Source organism: Aedes aegypti, chromosome 3 (genome assembly GCF_002204515.2).
Source record: "Aedes aegypti strain LVP_AGWG chromosome 3, AaegL5.0 Primary Assembly, whole genome shotgun sequence".
In the NCBI taxonomy this organism is placed as follows: domain Eukaryota; kingdom Metazoa; phylum Arthropoda; class Insecta; order Diptera; family Culicidae; genus Aedes; species Aedes aegypti.
The window spans coordinates 220,583,850-220,599,516 of record NC_035109.1 but is presented as its reverse complement, the minus strand read 5'-3'; the positions used below and the strand labels follow the sequence as shown (position 1 = coordinate 220,599,516).

At 35.5% G+C, this 15,667-nt stretch overlaps 1 protein-coding gene across 1 annotated transcript in view; it reads left to right on the top strand.

Annotated features, from left to right (window-relative positions):
- Nucleotides 1-15,667, top strand: part of LOC5578188 (neuropeptide CCHamide-1 receptor) — a 196,955-nt gene that overhangs the window by 120,507 nt on the left and 60,781 nt on the right. The window contains exon 3 of the mRNA XM_021851237.1: nucleotides 4,436-4,931. Within this exon, the coding sequence (XP_021706929.1) occupies nucleotides 4,564-4,931 (368 nt within the window). The 5' untranslated portion in view covers nucleotides 4,436-4,563. The remainder of the gene's footprint in view (nucleotides 1-4,435; nucleotides 4,932-15,667) is intronic.

Genomic DNA, 15,667 nt, shown 5'->3' with positions numbered 1-15,667 from the left:
ATACATTATTTTACAAACGAGTTTGATTTGCATGTTTTATAAGAATTCGATGTTTCTGACAGGAATGGTGGAAGATGTATAGCGATGATGCACATAGGCGTCTGTGGCACGTAAACTAATCGATCTGGAAGATTAAAATTCAGCGAGTGCGCTAGTTATAAGACTTTATTAGAATTAGATTTTGAGTCATCTGTTTTTAAGTAAATGCACACCTGGAAGAGTTGTTGTTAGGGTCACTGGCAATATTTTCAGACGTCGATTTGATTTATTGAGATCCGCGAGACAAATGGTGTTGATCATGGTCTTTATAATTTCTGTCGGTGATCATTGTTTTAGTTCTTAGATCCTGGGGGGTATCTTTTGACCATTCTCGATCACTGGTGAAGCAGACTGGAGACGTTTGTTGTACAGGTGGACAGAATCGTAAATCAAGTGGTTCTGTGTTTTGCATCCATCTTTCAGGGTTGATGCCTGGATGCTCTTGAAGGAAATATCTCGAGAAATATCAAGCATCGTTCCATTTGCATTTTCGATTGCAGGCAAGCTCAAAGATAATTCCATGGAAAATTCCAGCAGGCCACTGGTACACACTTCATTGAAGCATCCAGCAGAAGGAATATTATCTGATGGTGGTATTGCATCATTCCGAGGGTTTTTAATATATTGTGAGATATTATCACACTCGGTTACCACAGCGGCGGCGTCTAACATTTTTTTTACAATGGAATTTCAACATCAACACTTAACAACGTTAATCACCAAAGAATGTCTTTATCGAGAAAAAGCTGAATTCCGGATAAATTCATAACTATACTTGCTTGTCGGGCTCGTTAGACGTTCACTACGTATTTTGAAGAAACATATTTTTACAATCAATATTGTGCAAGAAATGTGAAAAACAATGTGCTTCGCCGTTTGTTGGCAAGCTTTGAAGTTTTCGCCCAATTCTTCACAAAGGAGAAAGCGGACGAAAATGACAACGGGATTCATAGACGAAAAAAAAGTAGTTTCCGCCCTTATGTTTTTGTAAGATTTTGGAGATGTATGTTATTGTTTCATAAGTATTTTTAGGCAGTTTTATAGTAGTACATATTTAACAAGGTGATATATTTGCACAGTTAATTAATTGTCTAGTTATTTCCGCCTAAGGAATCTTGCTGTTATAAGGCTCCAAGTTTTGAAGTTTACATGTACACGACTTGTTGGACGACGACTACGCACTAAGTTTCCTGACCGATACCTAAGTGTAGGTAGCCGATAGACCGATTGGTAGTTAGCGAATGGGCACAATGTCGATGTCTAAAAAATATCATCTCTCTCGCTTTGATGTATACATGTACACGATGATGTATGTGTCAAATGTACATCTCATGCATCCGAAATGATGATTCCATGTGCTTTGGGGTACCGTAAAAAGGGGTAACTTTGATAATGCGGGTAACTTTGATAGTGCGAGACTACTAAACGAAATAACAAAGTTTCTGTTAACCAATTAAGCAAAACGAGTGCAAAAGTAAAGATTATTAGTATGACACTTCATGTCAAAGCTATTTTCGTTGGAATCAAGTACATTTGAGGATATATATGCAGATATACAAAAATTAAAAAATTTAAGCAATTTTGAAACGCTCACAAACAATATGTTCTACGATCACTTATGTGTTCGTCACTTATATTTGACAGCCTAGTTGTAGTAAAACTTGAATTCGGTCTCAAATCTCTTTGCGATAACTATTTTCACAAACTGGAAACATCTTCGTAATCTAAGTCAGAAATATCCATATAGCGTTAAACGCCTAGAGGTATGCAACGCCTTATGAATGTTCCGTAATTCATTCAATTTTGTTCGATTGATGCTTCATTATCAAAGTTAACCCAAAACAGAAAACCGACTTGCGATTATATGAAAAATTATATATCCATTCAGAATAAATCTTTTGTCAATCTATCAACTGCAATCGATAGTTAGGATACTAGTACTTGTTTCAAAAATATAAATTATAATTCTTTCAAACAGCATGCATAAATATTCAAGTTTTCTTAAAAAAAAAAACCATCAAAGCTACCCCGTTTTACGGTAATCGAGTTCAGTTCGTCTCGGAGCGTCAGGGTCTTTCGAGGGGCTTCGCAGCTTGTAGGTTGAAGTGCACATCTAGCGAATAGGGATTCGATCCCCACCGGAGCACGTGGTTTCTTCTCGCAGTTTCAATTTCAATTTGTACATTTGGCACGTGGTTTGTCGTGCACCTGTAAACTGCAAAACCTTATGCCCCCGGATTACGGTACCCGAAAAAGAATCGCTTATGTTTAGACTACCTTCCCATCCATTTATGCAAACACTACGGAAATTACTCCAAACTAATAAATTTTCCATAATACCTCAAAACGGAAGCACTGGTTGGCAACAAAAGAATATTTATCGACCCAACATCGCCTGACCGGTGGTCGTAACGGAAAACAATTTTCACATTTCACGACCCATTACGGCTTTTTTATCGCCAGGGTGTTAAAGCTCATCGCTTGTCGTTCGGAAACTCAATTTGACCGCATGAACAATCAAACTCAATTTTCCCCTCCCCTCGACGACGGCAATCAATTTCGAAGGCATTCATTGTTTTGACGCTCGCATAAAACGCTATTCTTTATGATGGACTCGTATATCGTGAATGAGTGTCAAATTAGCGATATTCCAGCAGGATAGTGCTAGTGGGGTGTTTAAACGTGGCAATTATGATGAATGTGAAGGTGAATAGGTACATAATATTGCATTTGCACGAACCAAAACTATGAGCTACTGATTTTCGATTAAATTAATTTGTTTATGAGGTAATGATAGCTAAATTACCACCTATAATTGATATGTTTTTAGAAACTTTATATTTCTTTACAACTTTTCACACAGATAGGGAAAACTGATGAATCTAGCGTTCTATTTCATTTGAGAGCTTCTATATTATTTATAGCTAGCACGTCACTGGTAGCGTAACTTTGGTAAAATAACCTATTGAAGACTCTCTTCGCCACTGAAAGAGGAAACAAATTATTACTAGCTAATTGCGAAAAAGTTCATAAACTTGCTATGCAGTTTGAAAGCGCGCACAATTTTTATTTAGGACTTACTAGTCAAATAGAAAATCAAGTAATTCAGGACTTCGAAAACATTCTCAATCAAGAGAACGTTTTTTTGAATTTCTGGGAATGTGATATGAAAGAAGTAAGAGCTATTAATCAAAATAATCAAAAATATGAAAGCTCCTGGCGATGATGGAATTTTCTACATCCTCATCAAGAAACTTCCAGAAAGTAGTTTATCATTCTTTGTATATATATTTAATACATATCTTAAGTTGGCATATTTTCCTGACAAATGGAAAAATGCTAAGGTTGTACCTATTTTAAAACCAGGCAAAAATCCTGCTTCTAGTACGTCCAATCAGTTCGCTTTCCTCCATCATCAACTTTAACGTGTAACAAATTTGATCCGTTCCAACAAATCTGAGGCCATTCAAGTGGTCTTGCTCTTCTTATAAAAAGCATTCGACAGTGTTTGGCATGAAGGTTTGATTGTAAAATTAAAAAAAAAAAACAAATATTCCAACATACATTGTTAGAATAATCCAAAGTTGTCTGTCAAATCTTACACTTCAGGTTAATTATCAGAACTCCAGGTCTGAAAGACTTCCTGGTGAACTGGTGCTCCTCATGGCAGCTTTTTGGGGTGAATATTATACAATATTTTCACATCTGACTTACCTGAGTTATCTCAGGGATGTCAAAAATCCTTGTTTGCTGATGACACAGGCCTCTCCACCAAAGGACGAAGTTTGTGTGTCATCTGTAGTCGATTGCAAAAAAAGTTTGCATATTTTTTCTTCGTTCAGGCAAATATGGAGTATTAATCCTAATGCTTCAAATACTTCCAATTAAGGCGAAGTAGGCCGTCATTGAAATTTGTACGCGTCGTTGATGATTGTTGCTGATTAATCTCACGATTTCGAATCAAAGAAAACCAGTTGGTTTTTAACTAACACAGCTGAAAAAGTATCAGAATATTTTATACATGTTAGCGCGTATAGTGATACTTTTTCAAGTCGATATAAACTATCAAGACTTAGTTATATCACTTTGAAAGGCAAGCTGAAAAGGCATCATTGTTGCCAAAACGAATGACGGGCTACTTAGCCTTAATACTATATTCATACAAGCTAACATTAGTTTTACCATATTAGGATAATAGTGTAGAACACTTCAATATTAGAAATGAATGTTTTGTTTGAAATGATGCAAATAAAAGAATAGAAAAAGTATACGCTTATCATTTTGATTCCCCACATTACATTCCTTTCCCTAAACGTTTCTTCATAACCTTGACCTCCATTTGATTGTGTGTAGATAAAATTCATCATTATTGTCATTTTCTCTCTTCAATTCGCAGATGAAGAAATTAATTATCATCCAATATCACTGCCACCGATTATGAAGCCATTGAACCTCCAAAACTAGCCGATATAGTCCCAAACATCCTTACTGTAGCACCCGAATCCCCGAAAAGCAGCGTGAGTCATGTTGGACCCAGGGGGTAAAAGAGAGTCAATTTTCGGTTCGGACTTTTTGCCACCGGACGATGTCATTAACGGAAGCATCCCGGACCGGGTGTACGGCAGTGTCATCTTTCAGGAATCTGCTGGCAGTGCACGAGACTACGGTGGCGCAGAAGAGTTTTCCCTGCTGGAGACCCTGTTCAACAACTACACCGCCGAAGTTGCCAACGTGTCAACGACGGAAGTTCCCTACACACCGTACGTGCGGAGACCGGAAACCTACATCGTGCCGATTCTGTTCGCTGCTATATTTATCGTTGGTGTGCTGGGCAACGGAACGCTCATCATCGTGTTCCTGCGACATCGAGCCATGCGAAATGTACCCAACACGTAAGTGCGGTTTTAAATTCAATAGTTATCATTTTGGTTGAACTTTTAAGAGCAGCGTATGAAGCTTTGGTAGAATAATAGAGTAAATCGGGGAAAAAGTTTGAAATGGGTATTTTTCCGCACACGACACAGAAACCCTGAAAAAAAACTGTATGTGTGTATTAAGCCATTTCTATTTTATATAGAGAATTTCTTCAATAAGAGTTTTTATTATCAGAAATTTGAAAAAAAAACTAAGAAATTCTTCTAGCTTTCAGAGTGTTATTTTATGATTATTGAGTGCATCTGGTTTGACAAAAAAATATGATTATGATGGAAATTCAGACGGTTCAGGGGGTTTGAGCGTTAATAACGCAGTTATCTTGTATGACTAGCTACGTACAAACCTTCACCCAGCATTACTCCATCACCTTTTTCTAAATTCAAGTTCCATACACTTTAATGAATTTAGTATCTTGTAATTATGCGTTAATGTAGAACATACATTGATGAATATCAAAGTGTTAGGTGTAAAAACCTCCGAAAGCATCTTAGCTCCACACTTTGTCAAGCAACTCAATTTTCTTAAAAGCAAACCCAAGGACAATGCAAACCCACTCGTCTGATTGCAACAGAACAGTGAAGTTGAAGGCAAAGCCCGTTCATCTCATCAACCGACGACGACGACGACGTCAGAGCTGCAAGCATGACGCTGATAAATTGTACACCCAATGGGATGTGATTTTTCATGCTTCCTTGCATGCTTTTTAGCATGTGCTGCGATCTGTTGATAATATGCATTCAATTATCCAACGGACATTGACGCATGCATTGTGTGTTCAGTTCCAATGAAAATCAACCAAAAATAACAAGAAACTGAGCGATGTACGTAGATGCCAAACTACAGAATGGTATCATTTGGCGACGAAGGACCAACGGCAGGACATGCTTCTTGCCAGTGGCAAGCTCTGATGTTTTTTTTTTCTATTGAAATCCAATCTATTTTTACGTTTGGAAAATGATTGCCATTGTCTATTCAAGGAAACGTTTTTCATCCAATACCATAAAAAAGGAAAAATTCGTGGAAGACTACCATCATGATTCTTTGGAATTATTTCTTTTGGTTTGTGAAGCATAAATGCTGGATTTAATTTAACACCTTTAGCTAAAATACTGAAGACTATAACAAAGTATAGTCCACGGTGGATCTTTCTTAAAAAATATATAAAGAAAACAATGTCGAAATATATAGATATAAACTAACATTTTGTGACCAATACTGAGTTGAATGTAAAAAAAAATGTTTTCTATTTTAAAGATCAAAGCTAAAATGCAAAGCTGTTTCCACTATTTGTTAGAAAACGTGTTTTTTTATTCGACCGTAATTAAAAAGAGCATACAATTATGTTTTACACATCTAAAATCGCTGCTTTCATGGGCAAATTACTCCCAGTTCCCCTAAACATAGTACGGGGGTGAAGTTTACCAGATCGCAAGGCAGTGAGACATCTTCGAGTTCCTCTGTTAGAGTTCTAATCTGACGTTACCAAAGATCTAAGGTGCACAAATTAATTGATCACTTCAAAATAATCTCCAGCAATCATCACTCTTCTGCCAACGCACTATGATCCAGAAAGCAGTTTTACGCGGAAAGATACATTTTGAGCTTCAGAGTGAAAGATTAGACGAAAACGGTCTTCTACAAAGTTGTTTGTAATCTGTGTGTACGAGCTTGCGAAAAGACGTGTATCACGCGCGGAGAGCGGTTGTCAACTGGAATGGCAAATGAATTCAAACAAACAAACATTCATTGTTAAAAATTGAACGTGTGATCGTAGCATTTTGCTGAGAGATCGCTGTAATGTTCAGTTTTAGCATAGTTTTATTAGAGTTGTACGGAATTCTACAGTAATACATAAAACAAATAAATTCAATCAGCTTTGAAAATGGTACTCAGTAACTTTACGATTTTGTTAGCATAATAACGATTTGATTTGAACTTCACTTTAGTAAAATCGTTATTACTTTTACAGTCGTGATTGGAAAAAATATTCATAAATGTATGTTTGAATTTAAGTTGAGATTATGTGAAAATTGCATTGCAATCGGTGCATACATAACTGAGATCTACCTTATTAAAGTTGATCATTTTATATGGAAAACCGAAAAGTTGTATCCACTATTGTAAGTTGTGTTCAAAACTTATAAAAGCGCCAACTCGAACGACTTTTGACGCTTATAATTTCTTTATTAGTATCATTCCGAACATTACATTCATTTCTTATACCTAGGTGTTCTGTGTTATTAGACAACTCTATCATCCTAATTTGGTAAAACAAATCTAAGATTTTATTAACATTTTGTTAACAACATATAACATTTCATTTACCGTAGCAGTTCAGATTTTTTTACAGGTGAGTTGATTTCACCTGCTTATAAGAAAAAAAATACATTTTTGATTCACTTATCCTAATTTAACCTAAATATAAAACGCATTAATCGTAGCAAAAGAAGATTGTAACGATTTTTGCCTGAAATTATTTATTATTTTATATGACATTTTTTCCACATGTAACATGTAACTCATTGGTACTATACCAGGTATGAAGCCTCAGAATCATTTTCAAAATTTTATTTTGAATTCTCTGCAGAGCTTTCTTTCTGGTATTACAATAGCTGGACCATATTGGTGCAGCATACAACATGGCTGGCCTGAAAATTTGTTTGAATATCAAAAGCTTGTTCTTAAGACAAAGTTTTGATTTTCTATTAATAAGGGGATAGAGACATTTTACATATTTGTTACATTTGGCTTGAATGCCCTTAATGTGATTTTTGAAAGTTAAATTCTTATCTAGCATGAGCCGTAGATACTTTACTTCAGTGATTCCCAAAGTAGGCGAATTCGTCCCCGGGGGGCGATTTTCAGATCCAGGGGGGCGAAAATTTGTAAAGTTGAATTTGGGGGGCGAAAGTGCTAGAAAGGGGGCGAAAGTGGGAGCAATTGAAAAATAAAAATAAATACAAAGTTTGTAAGAGACACTCATATTTTAATAAAAGCATATACATCTGAGGAAGGATACCTTCTTTAACACCTAACTATTTAATCTGTTCTTTACCTCTAAACGCGCTCATTTTTAAGTTTTGATAGACAAATTTGACGATTGTCATTGAGATCTGAATGGTTTTTGCCAAAAATAATATTGAATGCATTTTGAAAGCAGAAAATATGTGAGAACTTTTGGCTATGTTCGAAATTTATTTCCAATTCCAAAGTAAAATTTGGTGACTTTTTGTTAGGGGATCTTTAGAATAAGGCCATTTTAGTTTCGATTATTTCTCATGCATTTGGTAGACTACTCATATTTTTTATCACGCATTTTAATCAGTATTTATAGTACAGAGCATTTTATAAATAAATGTATGTGACTTTGGTGGACAAATATCGGGTTCCAATGATATAATCACTGAATGCCATATACGTAAATTACCCTACTCAGAAATAGGCCTGAGCGACATAAAATTGCATGGAGCAAAGACTAAAAACAAAACCAATATTGAACGTTATCTTTCAGTGAATGAAGAGTTGAAAAAAGTCTGGGTTCATCAATTTTTTTATACTTTATATATAGATTGGGCTATATCCAGATCAACCGAAAATATATTACCCAAAATTTCGTAAATTTATTTCTACAAATTAAGGTACATTAACAAAAGAAGACAAAAAAGCAGAAAGTGAGCCAAAACTTTTCCGATGATCGCACATATGCTAGGATGACAGATTTATTGATACAAAAGTATTTGATGCATATGATAGATAATGCATGCCTTTTTTATGGATATACAAGTGGAAGACACCCATTTTGGGATATTTTTATTGAAGCATTATTTTCGACTGCTACACCCTTTAAATGTGATTAATTTTCGGTATACTATATGATGAGATATTGATCAATACTTCAACGTAAGTTTAACGCTAAATACAATTATTCAAATTTTGTATTAGGGGGGCGATTCCAGAAAATATTGGTCTCAAGGGGGCGAAAGTCAAAAAAGTTTGGGAAACACTGCTTTACTTCATCTAACCAATTTATTGGAACCCCTCTCATTGTGACAACATGTTTACTTGAAAGTTTCAAATAAAGAACTTTTGGTTTATGTGGGAATATTATTATTTGAGTTTTAGAAGCATTAGGAGAAATCTTCCATTTTTGCAAGTATGAAGAAAAAATATCCAAACCCTGCAATCGACTACAGATGACACGCAGGCTTCGTCCTTTGGCGGAGAGGCCTGTGTCATCCGCAAACAAAGATTTTTGACATCCCTGAGGTAACTCAGGTAAGTCAGATGTGAAAATATTGTATAATATTGGTCCCAAAATGCTGCCTTGGGGAACACCAGCTCTTACAGGAAGTCTTTCAGACTTGGAGTTCTGATAATTAACCTGAAGTGTACGATTTGACAGATAACTTTGGATTATTCTAACAATGTATGTTGGAAAATTAAAGTTTCTTAATTTTACAATAAAACCTTCATGCCAAACACCGTCGAATGCTTTTTCTATGTCTAGAAGAGCAAGACCAGTAGAATATTCATCAGATTTGTTGGAACGGATAAAAATTTGCTACACGTAAAAGTTGATGAGTGGTCAAATGTCTATGATCTATGTCTATGTCTACCGAGATCTGTAAGTAAGTTTTCTCATATTAAATCCCATACAAACTTTGAAATGCTGGCGCTAAAATATAGTTTCTCCGATCGAGCTGAAATTTTGCACTGTTGTTATGGGACCTAAATGCAATCCAAAAAGGGGACTGGAGCGAGAATCTAAAATTTTTATATAATCGTGTCCTAGGCTACTGTTCATTGGCAAAAATTGAACTTTCGTTGATGTGGACCATCATTCTGTTCAAAATGACCTTTTCAAAAAGTTTACTGATGAAGGAAAGCAAACTGATTGGACGATAACTACCCAAGCAGCACACATTGCTACAAGTAAATTACAGCAACGGCTGCTTAACATATTCAATGTTAATCTTGCTGCAAAAACACTTCCGGATACCTGTTTGAAAACGGCCTATCTAAAATTATGACAACTGTTTAAAAACTGTTAGAGAGGCTGTAAATTGTGAATTCAACAATGGATCATTGAAGGTAGTTTTTGTCAGTGCTCACCGCATCAAAACAAAGGAGCCACTGTGTATGGGATTCAACATTGTGACATCATTGCTGTTCTGTCAAACACACAAGGCTACGGTGGCGCTATCTATGCTTTCCATAGCGGCCGTTTTGGTTATTTTAATGATCCATTTGAATTCATCAATGGGAAAAAATCTACGTAAACAATAGAATAGTAAAGTTCTTATTTCTAAATTCACAATACGTATGAAAACATGAATCGCATCACTTATCAAGGTGAATCCTGATCATGGAGCTTTGAAGCCATCCCACTAACAAAACTCCTTCCCATGGCAACCATGAAGATGCAGAGGTATACTCGGTCTTTAGTAACAATGGATGTCACTCTTACATTCCTTCCCTTCCCCAATGACCGTAAGGACGTGGCCGGCGCCGTTATTGACATTACTAATTTCAGAATCCTCGAAAATGTACATTAAGGATGATATGCTACTCCCAAGCTTCCCCAAGTAGCAAAGTTAATTTTATGCTATTCTTGAAGTATTCTCTTACACCAATTCTATAAAACAAGAAATAAAACCAGTAATTCTACAAACCTACACTAACCGAATGATAAACCTCTCATAAGACTAAAGTGGCCCATACTAGAGACGGTGTTGGAGAGCAACTGTCAAGTATCTCTTCAAACTTGTAATCATCACTTATGACAATCCTCAACACTTCCATAAACCTTCCACAAGTAGTTCTCAAGACAAGTTAAACTCACAATATGTTTAGCATGTTGGTTTGGCTAACGAATTTATAAATACTTCTTCATAAAATTATCAATCAATGATAAAACCAAATGCAAATTGAAACATCTGTGATTATAACTTTCCGTTTTTTTTTCGATACCTACGTGTGTTTTCGGTTGGCACGCTTATGACATCGTGAATATCATGCATGAAACACTCGAAACGCACAATGCGCCTCGACAATATTGCATTTTCAGAAAAACAATTTCATCAATTTGGTGCCCGAAAATGTTGAAGAATCCAGCATACATAGATTCTCCCATCATGGCTCCCTTGCTAAAGCATCGATAATTACAATCATGGCGGTAGTTTTACTCAACACCATCATAGAACCATTGGCGTAAATAGGGAGGGGCCAGGGGGGCCTGGCCCCCCCCCGAACCATGGGCTTGGCCCCCCGAAAAAAAAAAATGGAGAAGAAATGACAATACAGTTAAAACTAGTTTTTAGTATCAAACATTTATGATACTAGACGCATTACATGTACTTTGAATATAAATTTATGGATGACCATTGTTTGACAGGCAATAGCAATATGTAATTTTAAAACGTCACAAACTGCCATACTGTTTCCTTTTTGCCTTTCCCGATATTGAAATTCATTGAAGCATGTTCTAGAATCAGAAAAACTGGCTTGATCCATTTGTAGTGGTATTGTTAATTAGAAAACCAAAGTATTTTCATATTTTAAAACAAGCTACGATATTTTGTGATCTATTATCTAGAACGAATCGTTGTTACTGGGAAATGTTTAGGTATGAGAGTTATGGTAAAGTTCACAAAAAAAAATCTCGAAAATAAACAATGGTGCAGTAAACGAACTTTTGTTTGTATACATTTTTCGCGAGCTTCTAAATGTTTCATATTCAAATTTATAAGCCATTCGATAAATTTTTGTCTCCGAGACGTCGGGACCAGATATAATCTGCTTGTAAGTAGACGACAGTGAAGCAGTGGCACTCAAATGTGACAGCAAAACTGTGAACATTGAAATTCCTTTACATATAGTAACATTTTTTTTTTTTCAATGTTATGTTGACACCAATTTTCTTATGTTTTTAGATTGAAAAGGTAATAAGATCATGTTACTATTCGTTTCTATGGAATGAACGTAAAACTTTATTCATACTGAAGATTGTTTCAAGACACGCTTTTTATTCTTGTATAAGGGTTTATAATAATACAATTTATTTTATTTATTTTTATTATATTTTCTTGCGCCAATATTTTTGGCGTCTTACGTAGTTTATATGAACATTACATCAATTATTTTTGTTTGTCTTTGTTAACGAGATTTTTAAGCCTGGGATAGTTCACTTCGAGACCAACAGCTTCACTTCCCTTCCAAATGAAGTCGCCACTATAACTTTTTGAGTTATAAGTAACTACCTCCAGAATGGGATTCGATCCCAGGTCCTCGACGTGTGTTCTACACCAGGTCCGTCACCACATCAATTCGGTTCAGAGATGTTTTTTTTTCGTTATAAATATATATGCATTCATGTAAAATTTCTGTAATTAAAAGACGTTGCGTTATTTGTAAGAAAAATAGATAAAACTTGTTTCTAGATTAATGCTAAGATACCATCGAATGTTTAGGATTTCTAGCTCAAATCACAGCTTATAAATGCCATAGTGTAAGAGACTTTCACTACAAATATCATAAGAATCGATTGAGATTTGGAAAAATAATGGCTATTTGTTGTTTTTTGACGTAAACATTATATTGTTTTATCAAACTTTCATTGCATGGAAATGAAAAAGTATAAAATCTTATTTGATTATTTATGTAAGAGCGTTTTTATGCATCATAAGGATGCTTTGAGGTGTATTAGTTACTACATAATTGCTTGGAATCAATTTTTGGCCCTAGTGTGGCAAAAGTTCAAAACAGCGGGCCAAAAATTTGACCCATTTAATCTAGCAGAGAAATTTACAAATTACCCCAAATTCACATATTATCTTCAAGTTTAGCAAAATTTGCCTGATCGTGCGGAAAAAAGTCATCAATATTTCACATTTTCACCTAGTTTTGCGAAAAACGTTTTTTTTGGGCAATTTTTTGATGAAAAATTAGAGTGTATTTATCTGTAAACATAAGTTTATACAAAGTATGTCTGTCGTAAAAATGTCGAACCCTACCAATGGGGCGAAAGTTTGTTTAAGACAATTAGCGAAATTGTATATTGAAGGTTCACTGTATGGTATTTATTTTCAACTGCTATTGTTTTTTATAAAAATTATGATTATACCACTAAGGTCGAACTTTTGCTCTGCCTTACTATGATTGGATATTAATAATTCCATGAGCAAAATACCTTCCATCTTGTTTTCTTCAAACAACTGCTATCGTACGAATTTGCTGGCGACAGGTTTATTTGAATACAAAAAACTTCAATCCTTCAATATGATGGTAGCCAAGCAGCTTTATGATTTAAAGTTTTTAACTCTAACAAAAAAGGTATCGTTCAATCCTATGTACACATTTTGGTTTCGAGAGGTTTAGAGAAATGAATTGTTTGCTACAGAAATGCTGAGCAACAATAATCCAATATAAAACAGCAACAATAATGGCAATATAAAACGAAAACATAGATTTTTTAATACATTTTTACTATTTTCCCATAAAAGTGACATTTGGTATCAGAGAAAGTTGATCAGTCGGTTTTGGACGATTTTTAGGTTTTGATCTACCTCTGTATGAAAGTGCGCCACTATAATCGGTTCACAAATATTATCGAAAAAAGCATTGTTAAGTTAGCTAAATCCTTTACGACTTTTATCTCTTATGAGAAGGGGCCGTGGCCCCCCTCAAGTCTGACGGCTATTTACGCCCATGCATAGAACCATGATAAATTTTGCTGAACTCGGGCACGCGTAACAAATATCACTTGAGAGTTCTTAGGCTTAAGGCGATCTTGATGAAGACAAACTGATCTTCTTGAAGAACGTGATAAGATTCGTTCGTTTTTTTTTCTTGGAGGAATCCCCGAAGGATTCGTTGGAGGCTCAGAACGAGTTCCTGCTGAAATTCGTGCAGAATCCCTAGAGGATTATCTAGAGAAATCATTCAAATAATTCATGTCGCGATTTTCATTGTTAACTCTGGGAAAAATCCTGCAAGAAACTTGTGACCTGCAGGTTTCCTGGTAGAATCCCTGGAGTGATCTGGGGAGGAAGCCTGAAATGAATTTCCAGAATAATTCCTGGAAGAATCTTGAGAGGACTACTTGGGGATATTTTTTTATGTTTCTGTGGAGGAATCCTTGGAAGAAATTCTGAAGAAATCACTAGCTAAATATCTTGAGTAATCCTTGAAAAAAATTGTCATAGTGTAACTCTAGCAGAAATTCATTGAAGGTTTGAAAACCACTAAATGAACATTAACATACTCCATAAAATCATTAGTCATTAAAACATTAATTCCTTCAAAAAATTAAAAAAAAGTGTAGCCTTGAAGATTATCTGCAATAATCTTTGATTTTCTGAGGAATCTCAGAAGGAATACCAGAATAAATCGCTTGAAAATTCTCTAGAGAAATTCCGAAGCTTTCCTGTCAAAATTCCTGAAACAGATCTTTAAGGATTTCTGACAGAATCACAGTAAAACTTTTACTGGAGGAATTACTAGATACATTCCTGCAGAAATTCCTTGCGAAATCTATAAAGGAATCCCTGTAAATATTGTTTACAGGAATCCTATGACGAATTCTTTATCGATAACCTGGAGGAATTACTAAGATATTGATGGAGCCCTATCAGAACTGGTCTAAAATGTAACAACGAGAACAACAGTTCTTCCTAGAGGAATATCTAGGGCAAAATCCTGGAGAATTCTCTGGATATATTCAGAGAGGAATTCTTGAAGGAATCTCTTGAGGTTTTCCTCAAAGAACGTTTAGTGCCCTATTTTAGCAGGTCTCAAAATTGCGATTGGTGTCAAAAGTTATAATTGGTTACAATAAAATATCGTTTTACTTATCCAAAACATGTAGAATGATTCCGATTTCTTATATTACATTTTGTTTTCCAATTTGGTAATAACTGAAATGGATTCGAGTATGAAAACTTTATATTTGAGAGGCCCAATCAGCCTTAGCGGTAAACGCGCAGCTTTTCAGCAAGATCAAACTGAGGGGCATGGGTTCGAATCCCACCTGTCAAGGATTTTTCCGGTTTGGAAATTGTCTCGACTTCCCAGGCATACAGTATCATAGTGCTTGCCAAACGATATACATAGGCAAAATAGTTAAATGGCAAACCTTTCCTATAATTACTCTGGAAGTGCTCATAAGAACACTAACCTGAGAAGCAGGCGAAAGCGAATCAAAAGTACCGGAAATAGGATATATCATCTCCCTATGTTCGCAACAGTCTGTTAAATATTGCATTTAAATGAACTCAATTCTCAATGCCAATCAATCATTTGGCAGTAATTAGAGCAGATCCCAAAAGAAGTCCAAATGCTCATTCCGATATAGATTCCATTTCGTATCGCTTCGGGAACAGAATAATGATGTGCGAATATTAATTTTATTGCTCGTTATCCCCAAGTAATATAGCAGTGGTGAACGCATTAATTATATCTTATTCATTACTGCAGTTCGACACTCAGTTGCATAACTTGCAACCCAGTCAAACGTGTGCATACTTATGTACACTTAGTTGGATTCATTCCAAAGCGCAATTAATCACCAACACAAGAGACTATGTGGCGTCGTATTATGGATTCACTTGATACTGCTCGCATGGAATTCGATTTCTGTTCCACATTGGCAGATAATACTGGTACGGAAATGAAATCGCACTGGAATTGGATGCGT